This window comes from Cryptomeria japonica, chromosome 10 (genome assembly GCF_030272615.1).
Source record: "Cryptomeria japonica chromosome 10, Sugi_1.0, whole genome shotgun sequence".
NCBI lineage: Eukaryota > Viridiplantae > Streptophyta > Pinopsida > Cupressales > Cupressaceae > Cryptomeria > Cryptomeria japonica.
Genome location: NC_081414.1, coordinates 273692163 through 273704876, shown reverse-complemented (window position 1 = coordinate 273704876; position 12714 = coordinate 273692163). Strand labels below are relative to the sequence as shown.

The 12714-nt window shown below is 42.2% G+C and overlaps 1 protein-coding gene across 1 annotated transcript in view; it reads left to right on the top strand.

The window, feature by feature from the left end:
• Positions 1 to 11919, top strand: part of LOC131035484 (uncharacterized) — a 170377-nt gene extending 158458 nt beyond the window's left edge. The window contains exons 5-8 of the mRNA XM_057967190.2: positions 10351 to 10473; positions 10625 to 10732; positions 10927 to 11105; positions 11232 to 11919. Coding sequence (XP_057823173.2) covers positions 10351 to 10473; positions 10625 to 10732; positions 10927 to 11105; positions 11232 to 11355 — 534 coding nt within the window. The 3' untranslated portion in view covers positions 11356 to 11919. The remainder of the gene's footprint in view (positions 1 to 10350; positions 10474 to 10624; positions 10733 to 10926; positions 11106 to 11231) is intronic.
• Positions 11920 to 12714: the final 795 nt, after the last annotated feature.

Here is a 12714-nt window from a genome sequence, read left to right as displayed (position 1 = left end):
CACTTTGACACAAGCCGCTCTTCCATGCATGTAAGCGGCTTAGCCCAATCTTCATCTCTTTGATAGGGCTCTGCTTTCACCACTGGGTCTTCTTCCACTTCCCTACTCTGGCCAATGGTCCAGTTTCCTTTTGAAGCGTACCCCAACATGTTGATCCCTATCACAGGTTTGTTTCGTTCTCTGTAGCCTTTCAAATTTGAACCATTCACTGGGTCCCTGATTGGATTGCTATCCAAGGTGGATAGCTTCATCGCCCCATTCTTGCCGACCTCTTTGATCTTATAGGGTTCGAGCCAACGAACTTTAAACTTCCCCAGTTGGAGTTTGTTCCGACCGTTATATTTCAAAACCAACTGCCTCGGCCGAAAGTTGACCCGCTGTAGGTGCTTGTCATGCCAACACTTCCGTTGTTGTTGCGCTACCCTCCGTTGCCTATTATCCACCACCACCCGTAGGCTTGATACGGTGTACTCAACAGGTACCATTGCCTCCTGTTTGTACATGAGTTGAAATGGGGTATGCCTTGTAGTGACCTTGTAGGTCGTGCGATAAGCCCACAGTACCGCTGGTAGCCTTTCCTCCCAATCCTTCTGCTCCACCTCGCACGACTTATAAATTATTGACACCAATACCTTGTTGGTTGCTTCAGCTTGTTCGTTAGCCCGGGGGTAGTATGGACTAGAGAGATTGTGAAAGATTTTGAACTCCACAGTCATGGTACGGATTACTTGGTTGACAAAATGCACTCCCCGATCACTTGTGATTTGAAGGGGTATCCCGTAACTAGTGATGATCTGTTCATACAAGAACCATGCCGTACTTAGAGCTTATCTGGTAGGGCTCTTGCTTCTGCCCACTTAGTGAGGTATTCTGTAGCCACTACAATATATTTGCACCTATGCATACTACTTGGCTTCAAGGGTCCCACAAAGTCCAGACCCCATCGTTCAAATAGCTCCTATGGCTGAGAGGGAAAGAGGGGCATGAAGTCCCGCTTGAGTGGTTTTCCTGCACGTTGGCAAGTGTCACACCTGACCACCCACTCCCGAATGTCAGCATGTAGAGTTGGCCACCATAGACCGGCCAGAAATACTTTCCGTGCAATTGCATCCGGTCCCATGTGTTCACTTGCTAACCCGTCATGTGCTTCCTTCAAGACACTGGGGATTTCCTCCATGACACATCTTCTCAGGATTTGATCAGGTCCCATTTTATACAACATGCCATTGATCAGTTGGAAAGTCTTACTCTTCAGTGCCAGCTTCCACCGTTCCCCGGAGGCATCTCCTTTGGGAATGTGGAAGTAGAGAGGTACAAGTGTGCATCCGGAAAGTCCCCGTTCACCCCTTTGACCAGCTCTCCTGACCTGATCCTTGATAGTTGATCGGCTATCACATGGGACTTCCCTGGCCGCACAATAGTGGTGAAGGTGAATTCTTGCAAGAGCAACAACCATCTACTTACTCGACCTTGGATGATCGGTTTATTTATCAAGTACATTAGTGCCTGATGGTCCACGTAAAACGTGAATGGAGTAGCCAATAGGTGGTGGTGAAACTTTTGTACCACGTACACCATCCCGAGTGCCTCCGTCTCCGTTGTGTTGTAGTTCCGTTCGACCCTTGACAGAAGTCGGCTGGCGAAAAAAATGGGGTGATCCAGTCCTTGCGTTCCCACTTGCAAGAGGGTAGCACCAATGGAGAAGTTGGAGGCATCGACATGTATGTGAAACTCTTTATTCCAATCCAGGTACACCAGTATCGATGTACTCACCAGCCGATCCTTCAGTTCCTTGAAGGCTCCTTCCTGCTCCGTACCCCATACAAACGACTCTCCCTTCCTTGTCAGCTTGTTTACGGGCCAGGAGACTTGTGCAAAGCCTTTGATAAATCTCCGGTAGTAGCCAACGTGGCCTAAGAATGACTTCACCCCTGTTACATTCATCGGATTCTCCATGTTGATGATCACCCCTATCTTATCTGGGTCTGTCTTTAGGCCTTCTTTACAAATAATGTGGCCAAGGAGCTTTCCTTGCGGTACCATAAACCTGCACTTCTTCAGGTTAAGAGCTAGCCTAGCTTTTCAACACCTCTCCATACATTCTCTGAGTGCTTTCAGATGAGTGTCTTGATCACTGAAAATAGACCAGTCATCCAAGAACGCCTTGAAGTTCCCTATGGACATTTTGTCAAAGATGTGTAAAATTATTCTTTGGAAGGTTGTCGGTGCATTACATAGCCCGAAGGTCATGCGATTGTAGGCGTACACCCCTTCTTCCACCACGAATGTAGTCTTTAGCTTATCTTCTTCCGCAATACTTATCTGATTGTATCCGGAGAACCCATCTAGAAACTTGTATATCTCGTGCGCAACTACTTCTTCCAAGATTATGTCCGCTAATTGGATTGGAAATGGGTCTTTGATTGTTACTGCGTTTAGGTACCTGAAGTCTACTCATATCCTTATCTGGTTAGCCTCCTTGAGAGAAATGACTATTGGGGAGACCCAGTCACTTGTCTCCACCTTAAATATGATCCCAACCTCCAACATTTTGTTGATTTCCTCGTTCACCTTGGCTGCTTAGTTCTTGTTCATTTTGTACGTCTACTCCATACGGGTTGGGCTCCTAGTACGAGGGATATGCGGTGTACGCACAGTTCCAGAGGTACCCCCTTCAAGTCCTTGTAGGTCCAGGCAAAGACGTCCTTGTACTGCAGGAATATCCTGAAGGCCACCGCCTTCAGTACGGGGTTCCAATCATCCGCTACGAGTATCACCTGCGGGTCCTCGTCCTTGCCTAGATTGACTTTTTTCACATCCCTTTCCTCGTACTTGATAGGTTTGTCTCGTTCAAACCGATGGGCTGGTGTGTCATCCACCCGTGCCATCCCGTCCTGGTACCTACCGTACTCCGGGGGAAATGACTGCTCTTTCGTACGACCACTTGATTCCCCAATCTCGCATATTTGTAGCATGTGGCACTCTAGGTGGAAGACCTCGTAGTCCTCCATCTGCCAATGGAAGAGTCCGGCCAATGAACTAGTTCCATCTTCAGAGAATCCGTCCAGTTCTAGCACTCCTTCCTCATTGGGTTCCCTCCCTCCTCTGTCTCCTTCGGAATGCCACTCCCATCTGTTTGAGTCCTCCGTGTCGGAGTCAAATGACGCAAGCTCTTCACTGACGGCCTGGTTCCTCAGGTCAATCACATACTTATGACCTTCACTTTCGATTGAGAGTGTATTCTTCTAGTTATGATTGGCTCTAGCCTTGATCAACCATCCCCTTCTGAGGAGGGCGTCGTATGCTTTTCTCTCCAGTGGAATGACTACGAAGTCCAGAAGGAATTGTTGTGTCCCGATCACCACCTTTTGTGCGATGAGAGTCCCGAGGGGTTTGATGCCATGTTGATCCGCATCGATGAGGTGGAATGTTGGTGGCCAGAGGGTAGGCTTGCCAAGACCCCTCCAAGTTTCTTCCGGTAGCACGTTGACTCCAGACCCGCCATCCACAATGGTGTTTGTGAGCTTCTGCACCATTATCTCCATCTCTACCATGATAGGTTTCCGTCCAATGCTTACAGTGAACAGCATAGGATCTATGGCATTCATACCAGGTTCCGTCACCAGAGCCGTACTAGATGGTTTTGTCGTCGTTCGGTGTTCCTGGTCAGCGGTGGTGTCACCGACTGCATTTGCTTAGGCCATCCTCAACTGCGGCATAGTCTGGAGGAGGTCGGATACCCGTACGGGTATAGTGGTCTGTAACATCTACTTAATGACAGTTTTTTCTGGTCCCAATCGAAGTGGGGTACTGGCAGCTGGATGCGAGGCCCTTCGTTCTTCTGCCATCGCACATTCAATGTCTGCCCTAGCTTCTAGGAGTCTTTCCTTCTCCGCACGAGGGTTAGGGTATGTGGCTTTCTTGTTTTACAATCTTGTGATTGCCAGTACACCTTCCTCCGGTTCTTTTACCTCTAGCATATTCACCCCTTTTTGCTTTGGACACTCGTCCTTGTGATTTCCCGGACCGCACCATTTGCACAACAAACTCCCCGCGTTATCTCCATTTTGACATTCTCGTGCAAAGTGACCCCATTCGTTGCATTTTCGGTATTGGATCATGTGTCGTACTGAATTCTACTCCTCGACCAGTTATTGTTGGACCTGTTGTTACCCTGCTGGTTGTTTCAGCACCCTCCAGGAGAGGTGTTTGAGTTTGCTGTCGGCTTCGGAGGTGTCACTGGCGGTGTGACTTGGTCGGGTTGGGCGTAGAGCACTTGGGTGCTCCGTGCTTTCAAGTTGTATGGACATTCCTTAATGGAATGTCCCATTACTTGGCAGATGTCACAGAAGGCTTTTTGAGGGCAACTCCCCTTAGTGTGCCCTTCTGTGTTACAGTCAGTGCACCATAGTTTTTTTCCTTCCTTACCATTTTCTTTGTTAGCTTTTAGTTCTTTCATCATCCTCATCATATCCCTTCGGAGTGCTTGTACGGTTTTGGATTCCCCGTCACTGTCTTCATCCGTACTATCACCATCACTCACTCGATGCTTCCCTCGAGATGTCTTATTTTCACTCTCAATATCCATTGTGCGGTTGTATGCTTCTTCATACAAGGGCAGAGGGACCACCTTCATCTTCTGTCTGAGGGACGGTACCAGTCCTTCAACAAACCATCTCTTCTTTAGGCCATCAACTGGCTGGTTCTCCATTTTGTTGAGCAGTTCCCTCAGCCTTCTGTTATAGGCTTGCACACTTTCACTTTTTCCCTACTTGGTATGGTAAATCTCCGCCAGGATTTCATTGTCATCTCATAGGAGTTTACACTCCTCTTGGAAAGCCTTCTTCAGGTTATTCCATGATGTTATTTATTGGGCATCCAGGTCCGTATACCAGTCAATTGCTATTCCTCGTAGGGTGGCTGGAAATGCCTTGAACTAGTAATCCTGGTCGTCTTGGCCATTTGCCTCCCAAATGGTCACGCATGTCTTACAATGTCGTACAGGGTCCTCCGACCCGTTGCTCGTGAATTTCGGAAGCTTTTGTTTCTCTGGAGTGTGTGCCATTGTTTTCGTCTGGAGGGTTTTATGCAGTGCCTAGAAGTTATTATATGCCCGAAAGGTGTTATGTGTCTGGAAGGTACCGTACGCATTTGACCTGGTTGGACCCCTGTCCGCAGGGCTTTGGTCACCCTCGCTCCTATAGTCCCTCCTTCTCGAGGTTTCTGGATCTGACCCTCCTATTTTGGTTTCCTCCATCAAGGATAAATTCCTGATGCAGGATAATGTCGTTTCAAAAATATTGGTGATATCATGCAGATCTCGTACCGCCTCCTCCCCTTGTTCAAAATACTCTGACGGGCTGCGCGCGACTTCGAGTGTGGGGCCTGGTCGACAAGAACCTCCTTCGCTACGCCCGGAAGTGGCAAGTTCCTGGCGACCTCGTCCAACTCCTTCCACGTACACGGTCTTTGTCTCTCCCGATTACGACTCAGACGCACACTCCGTCTTCTGCTACGTTCCTCAGGGCTCCTTGAGTCAGCAACTTCCCTTAGTTGTCGTCTTCGCTTGGCCTATTCTTTTATGTAGAGGGATCTTCGTACAGTTCCCTCGTCTCCTCCCTCGGTGGTAGTGGTACGTCTGTCTTTGTTTGGCCGCGGGGGCATTACGTGCCAGGGATACGACGTCGGCTTGTATCCCTTTCCTCTTCCTCCCTACAGTTCCGGTCTTCATACCTTTGGAGTACTTGTTGCCGACAAAGTTCTCGTGCAGTTTCCTCTCTTCGGTCTTGGAGTGCAATCAGATTTCTGGCGAGCAACCTTGGAATACTTCTGAGCAGATCAAAGACGGGAGTGTTGATAGTGAGTTCACCACGTACCGTGCCTTCAAAGACGACTCTCTTCTGAGGCTCCCTCTGCATGTATTGCGTGACCGACACGTCCCACAACTCTACCAAGTCTGCCCTCAACTGATCCTCTCGTGCCTCTTCCGCGGTACTTTCATCGTGTGTGTCATTGTCGACGACAGTTAATTGCTGGTTAAATGGCCGGCCCATTAATTCCTTCCTCCTGGAGCCATAGTTATCTCCAAGTTCGTACAGGCAACGATGCCAAAATGTTTAGTCCTTACGGTGAGGTTAGTAAACTCACGGATAAATAGAGATATTCCACATGTACCAACATTTCATATCATAATAACATTAACATATATTTAAGCATAAATAACAATTACAGAACAGCTATGGCAGAATAATAATATATTTATTGGATTCTCAATTATGCCAGTACAATCATAGACTCGACGATTGGCCAAGTTGCCAACTATCACTAATTACCAACTACCCCACGGGAACCTTTCGGCAACTCATACATAACAAAACATAAACACCCAAACCAACTATAAACTAAGTAGGCTTCAATAGTTATTGACCCCTAACAATGGTTGAACAATGCCTGATATTTGTCAACCTGTCCATTATTATGTTGCATCCAATAGTGAACTAAGTAGGCTTCATTTTCTCCATCGGAATATTAATCTTGGAGTAGTTCTTATCAAGATTATTGTCATTGTCTCCTTTGGTGGCACATATGATAGTCTTGCTTGGAAATATTTGCCATAACCTGTTTATAATAAGGAGACCAAGCCACATGCAATGGAATGCCATTGACAAAGAAGAAGAATTTTCCATTGGCATCATCTACTTCATCTCTATTCTGCACATTGAAAAACTCTGCCACCATATTTGCAATAGGACTAGTGGTCCTTCTTCATTTCCCCTTAGGCTCTATTGCCTCTGCTCTTGAACTAGATAGAAAAGCATAAGTAGAAGTAGAACGAGCTGAAACTGGTGGACTTGGGTATTTTTAGTACTACTAGGAGTAGAAGTAGGAGCCCTTGAGGGAATGCGGTAGGCATAAGACTTTGGTCACCAATGTAATTTCGATTCTTTTTTTAGGTGACAATCTTGCACAAACTCCTACACCCTTGCTGGTGATAGAAAGGAGGTGTGTATTAATTCTTGTGATGCTGCCTTGAAATTGAAGTTGTCAAAAATTACATCTCCATAACTTAGTGCCCCCCATAAATGACCCAATTTTTGCTTGCAATTTAGTGGCAAATTGTTTTAAAGATAACTTCTTATCAAAGGGGCCTTTGGCAAAATTCTCTAATAATTTCTAGTTTTAACAAGAAGTAACAAATTTTAATCCCAGTTTGAAATGAATGGGAGCGGGAGCGGGCATGGTTCAGGGGTGAGGGTTTCTGCTGAGGAAGAGGAAGCTGAGGAGGCAGACAAGGAGGAAGATGGTGGCTTGGGGACTGAGATGGGCTTTGGTGTTGGATCGAGGCTTCTCAAATTTGCTGAGTTGGAGACATGTTGGTGCTCCTCTGTGTGCCCTGTTTAGTGTGATCTGGTGTGGGGTTTTGGGCCATTGTTTTTCTCCCGACGGTGGTTCTACTTTGATCATGTGTGTGAGCGATGGGGAGTTTGGGATCCGGGTGGAGTAGCCAAAGCAGTTGACTCTGCAGTCCCAATTGATGTTTCTGGTGTCTTTCTTCCCCTTGAGCTTGTGGGCTTTTCTCTCCCCCTAGGATGTCCTTTGGTTGGTGATTCTCTGCTCAAGGATAGGGCTTGGGTGTTGCAAGAGGTTTTTAACCAAGGTCTCTGCTTCCAACGACCTCTGTTTTCTGGGTTGGGGGTTTGCTTGGCCCTCTTTTTTCCTTTTTTTGGGGGTCCTCTTGAGGGATGCTGGTCCTACTTTTCTAAACGATTGTGGACTGTGTGTTTTGCTGTTTCTATTTTTCTCAAGAGGATCTATGTTGTGGATTTGCCTTTCATCTTTGTTTTCTTCTCAGCCTGTTCTACAAAGGTGATTTGCTTTTCTATTGAGGGGAAGAGTGGTTGGCTGGGTGAAGTTGGATGGAGTTTTTTGGGGGTTTTTATTACCCTGTTTTTTGAGGCCGGTTGTCTAAATGCTTTCATCTCCATGTTGTTGGGGCTCTGTTACTTTTCTCCTATCGAGGTGGAGACTTTGGTGGAGCATGTGTGCTTGGAGTTTGATGGATTTTTGCCTCTTCTCCTTTTTAAGGTTTTGGGAGCCTTGGTAAAACCCAATAGTCCAACAAATCGGTGTGGTCTTATTCCTTTTTTGCTGGAATTTGTGTGGTTGATCGGTGCTTGGCTTTTTCAGCTGGTTGTCTGTGTCTTTTCAGCTCCTATTGAGGTGAGTCCTTGTCCTATTGAGGTGGAGAGGAGATGTGGTGGAAGGCTGCTGACTTTTAGATGGATTGTCCTTGATAGCTTCAATCTGATGGTTTTGGGAGCCATTTCAAAACCCAAAGTGAAGGTTTGGGGAGCCTTTCAAAACCCCCTAGTTCCAGATTATTCCTTAATGCTTCTATTCACGGATCTGGATGTTATGGTGTTGGGATCTTTGCTTGCTAATGCTTAGGTTATGGGTGCCTGGAAAAACCCTTGGTATTTGTTGAAGGTTAAGGGAGCCTTGATAAAACCCTTGGACTTTCTTGTTTAGTCTTCTTTTGGTGTGTATGGCTTTGGCCTACTTTTTCTTTCAGCTGGCGCTTCAATGAATTTTCTTTGGTGATTTGGCTGAGGTTGGGCTGCTGATTTTATATGTTTAATCTTTTGGCAGTGTTGTATTGTGGGTTCCGGGTCCTTGTAAAATCTAAGGGTTTCGAGTCCCTTCAAAACTTGTTGTAAGGGGTTTCAGGTCCCCTCAAAAACTTGTTTGTTCCTTAATCAAAAGCTAAAATGTGCCTTGCTAATATAACTAGTTGCCTCACCTCCCATCACTTCCATCCCCTTCTTACCTTACCCTTCCCACATTTGCACTAGCAGTCCTTGATTGAATCCCCATAGGCTCTTTGTGATCCTCGTTATCCCTCATGCTATGAGAAGAACTCAATGACATTGCAAGAAATGAACTTTATGGTTACAATACATGTCATAATGCCATTAAATAACAAACTATGCATAGGCTCAAGACAATAGGATTTTTGTTTTTAAATTTTAATTCAACGAAGCACAGAAGTAGAGGATACACAAAAAATATGGATCCTTAATTCTTCAACTTTTATCAAACAAGGATTCTGCTTTTGTTTACTTTCAGGTTGCACGAAGCACAAAATAAGAGGATACACAAAAGACAAGCCTAATTTAACTTGTAAACTTTAACTTTTAAATTTCTAATCAAATATTAATGCAAATTTGCAAAAGAAACATTTATAAATAATTTGAGATATAGATTTAAACATATTAATTTTGCTGTTATAAAATAAATAATTTAAAATGTGATTTTTTTTTATTTGTAAAACTAAAATTGAAATTGAAATTTGTGACAATGTAAATTGTAAACCCCTAGGACACAAATTAATTACTAAATTTCTCCACTAAAATTGGTACCTAGTTACTAAATTGAACAATGAAAAAAAAAGTAATGAAGGGCCAATGCCTACCTTGAGGCTTGAATAATATGTTGATTCATTGGTGGATTTATGTCACTCTTCACACACTTGGTCTTCCTCTTGCTCTTACTCTCACTATTCCTAAATTCTAATGCCTTAACTTGCAATCTTTCTCTTTTTGCAACTTGTTGCAAATTTCAACCTTGGTGTTGAAACTTGGGCGTATTGTGGTACAAGGCTTAAATGCAGATTTATAATTTTTTGTGTTTAAGGTTTGGGTGGGACCTATTGGCTATTAGGGCCTAACAAAACATTTTTCTTAATAGACATGATGTTTTGACAGTTCATGTTTTTCGTAAATAATCGTCTCTCTCTGTCTCTCTATATATATATATATCAATCTTTGAATCATAATTCGTGAACCATCATCAGATCATCAGATCATGGAATGACTGAAAACATCGATGAAAACATAGTACACAATAATTTTGAAAACAAGATGATGTATCCTAAAATGTGACTCAAAACATTGATAAAAAATTGTATTACCAACATAACTATATCCCGAAGCATTCTAAATCAACATGTTTCTTGTTTTGCGTATAAAGAAAATATTATAAACTTGCATCCAGATCATCTTTGGTTTGCATACAACAAAAAAGATTGTGAAATCTGAATATCTTGAAAGAAATTTGTCCTTCTGCAAGATATTCTTTAATTGTTCTCTTTGGAGATAATGAATTTTGTTAAAAACATGATTAGGTAATAGTATTGGTCGTATATATAGCTTTGTTGTATCTCCATTCTCTTTAGAAAATTTGAAATTACACTGATTTTTCTATATGTTTTACCATTGTTAGGTTAGCTTGCTTCTGCGGGGTCAATTTTTGTATTATATATATTTCCCGATTTGATTTAAGTCTCTGCAGGATGAAATATGCAAATCGATTGCTGAAAATGGTGGTCTGGATGTGGTTTTTCAATGTATAGATGAAAGCATACAGCAGAATAACAAAGTATTATCAAAGACAGCTTGCTCACTGCTGACACAGGTTTATTTTGATTGTCTTTGGTTCACTTAAGTTTTTAACAATTATAAATTTTCTTATATAGCCTTTTGAGTGAGTTATGGAATTCGCGTGATGGAATTTTTAAATTCTCTATATTCTTTTAATTGATGTTTTACTGATAATGGCATGGCAGTTAGCAGGTAGCGATGCAAACAAAGATGCTGTTGTTCTCAAAGGAGGAATTACTAAGATGATAGGTCTTTCTTCTATCTATATAGAGGAGCCTTCTGTTCTGCAAGAGGTATGTATATCTTAAGTTATTCAAAGGTTTGTTGTTTGTTGTGAATGGTCTTGTAGTTGAGTTATTTTAGTTTTAAGAAGGTATTGCGCTATTCCCAGTCATAAAGGACTTTCTTGCGTGAGTTAAGAGTTTATTATTGAGTCAAAATTCTAAATTTGTATCGAATTACTGCACATTGTGCTAAAAATATGCAGATTATGTCAACTATCCGTGCTGTATCATTGCGTTCCCCTGCAAATGCAGCCAAGGCAGTTGAAGCAGGGGCAGTTGATCTTGCTTCTGAAGCTATGGAGAAACATCCTTCAGCCCATCTGATGCAGAAACAAGCTTGTTTGATGATTCGTAATCTTGCCGTTAGAAATCCCGAAAATAGGTAATTCCCAGCTATGCATAATTGCTTTCCCTTATTTTGAAGCAATACATGAACAACGTATATCTGGTTTCAAGAAGACAATCTAAGAGTGCATTTAGAAAACAACAATCTTTATCTCTGATGCAGACCGATCATACTGGAGAAAGGTCTTGAAAAGCTGATAAGGATTGCTAAGACAAATCACGAAAGCTGCAAAGATGCTGCTGCTTCTGCTTTAAGAGATCTTGGGTTAGATGACTACAATGTCTAATCGACAAGCTTTAGAACACAATGCGAGAAATAGACTTAAGATTAAGTAGAACAAGAATTGAGTGGCACATCTACACTTCTAAACCAATCATTATGAATTGTAACTGCAGATTAAGTAGAACAAAAATTTGAGTGGCGTGCCTACACTACTAAACTAGTCATTGTGAATTGTAACTGCCTACAATGACATCTCATTGTAGCGAAAAAACCCTTTTGATTCCTTTTTAGGAAGTAATTTCTTGTATTGACCTTTTTCTTTCTTTTTTCTTAATATTTAAGTATAAAGAATGAGCAGTCGAGCAGGAGATTGGTTTTAATGAGGCTCTTAATTCATGAAAATCTATTCCATGGTAAAAGCTGAAATTATTGTTCAGTTATTTTTCCTCATTCTGTCTTTTGACATCACTTGGATCATCACAGACTACAAACGGATTGTGAAGATTCACTATCTGTAATGGCAATCATTAGAAGATACAATCACCCGTCACAAGCTGATGTACTTGTTTGTAAAACAAGAAAAGCCAAAGTATTTTTCAAAATAATCAACTGGGCAATTCTTATACCATGCTATGACAACGTACATCGAAATCTTTTTTGTAGTTGATATACAATACAAGAAAATAATCATGTCATCTGTAGACACAGTTAATAATTGTACAATACAAGAAAATGCAGGCGTGGTGCATATGTAAAAGATTATGATAGATGTGACTAAGAATGTCTTCTGTGATAGATGTGAATGAAATTTCATTTGCTCCATCATGTAGATTAAGATATTCTCTGCATTGTCCATTTCTCCTGTGTTGTTATTTTTTTTTCCTATTTATTTTTTTAAAGTTGCATATCGAGTACAAATGTCTTGTTCATTCGAATATAATTATGAGATCAATACCAGTTCCTTTTTGAAAAAAAAAACACATCCTTAATTAAAAAACATGTTTTTCTAAAGATATTTTCGTGTGGCGCATATTGGCAGTTTGGTGTTGGTTTCTCTAGCAACCCTCCTAAGAATTTATTCAAGTTTAGATATGACTTTAAGAGGTGTTCCAACTGTATCATTAATGTTATGCAATACATGGGTCACTGTAAATGGAAATAACTCCACCATACACAAATATGTAGGCTAATCAAATAAATTAAAGCATTAAATGAATAATCAATCTAGATAAGAAAGTTGGGACGATTAAATACATTGAATTGTTATGCTCCCTGAATTTTGAAGGTAGAAATGTGGAGCTGAAGATGTCATGAATTTATTTGCCACGTCTAGAAATTCAATGCTTGCATGGGTGACTGTCTGTCTTTGATTTTTGTGAATTGACTTTGTTTCAGCTTGGTTCATCTATCTGCATAAATCTGA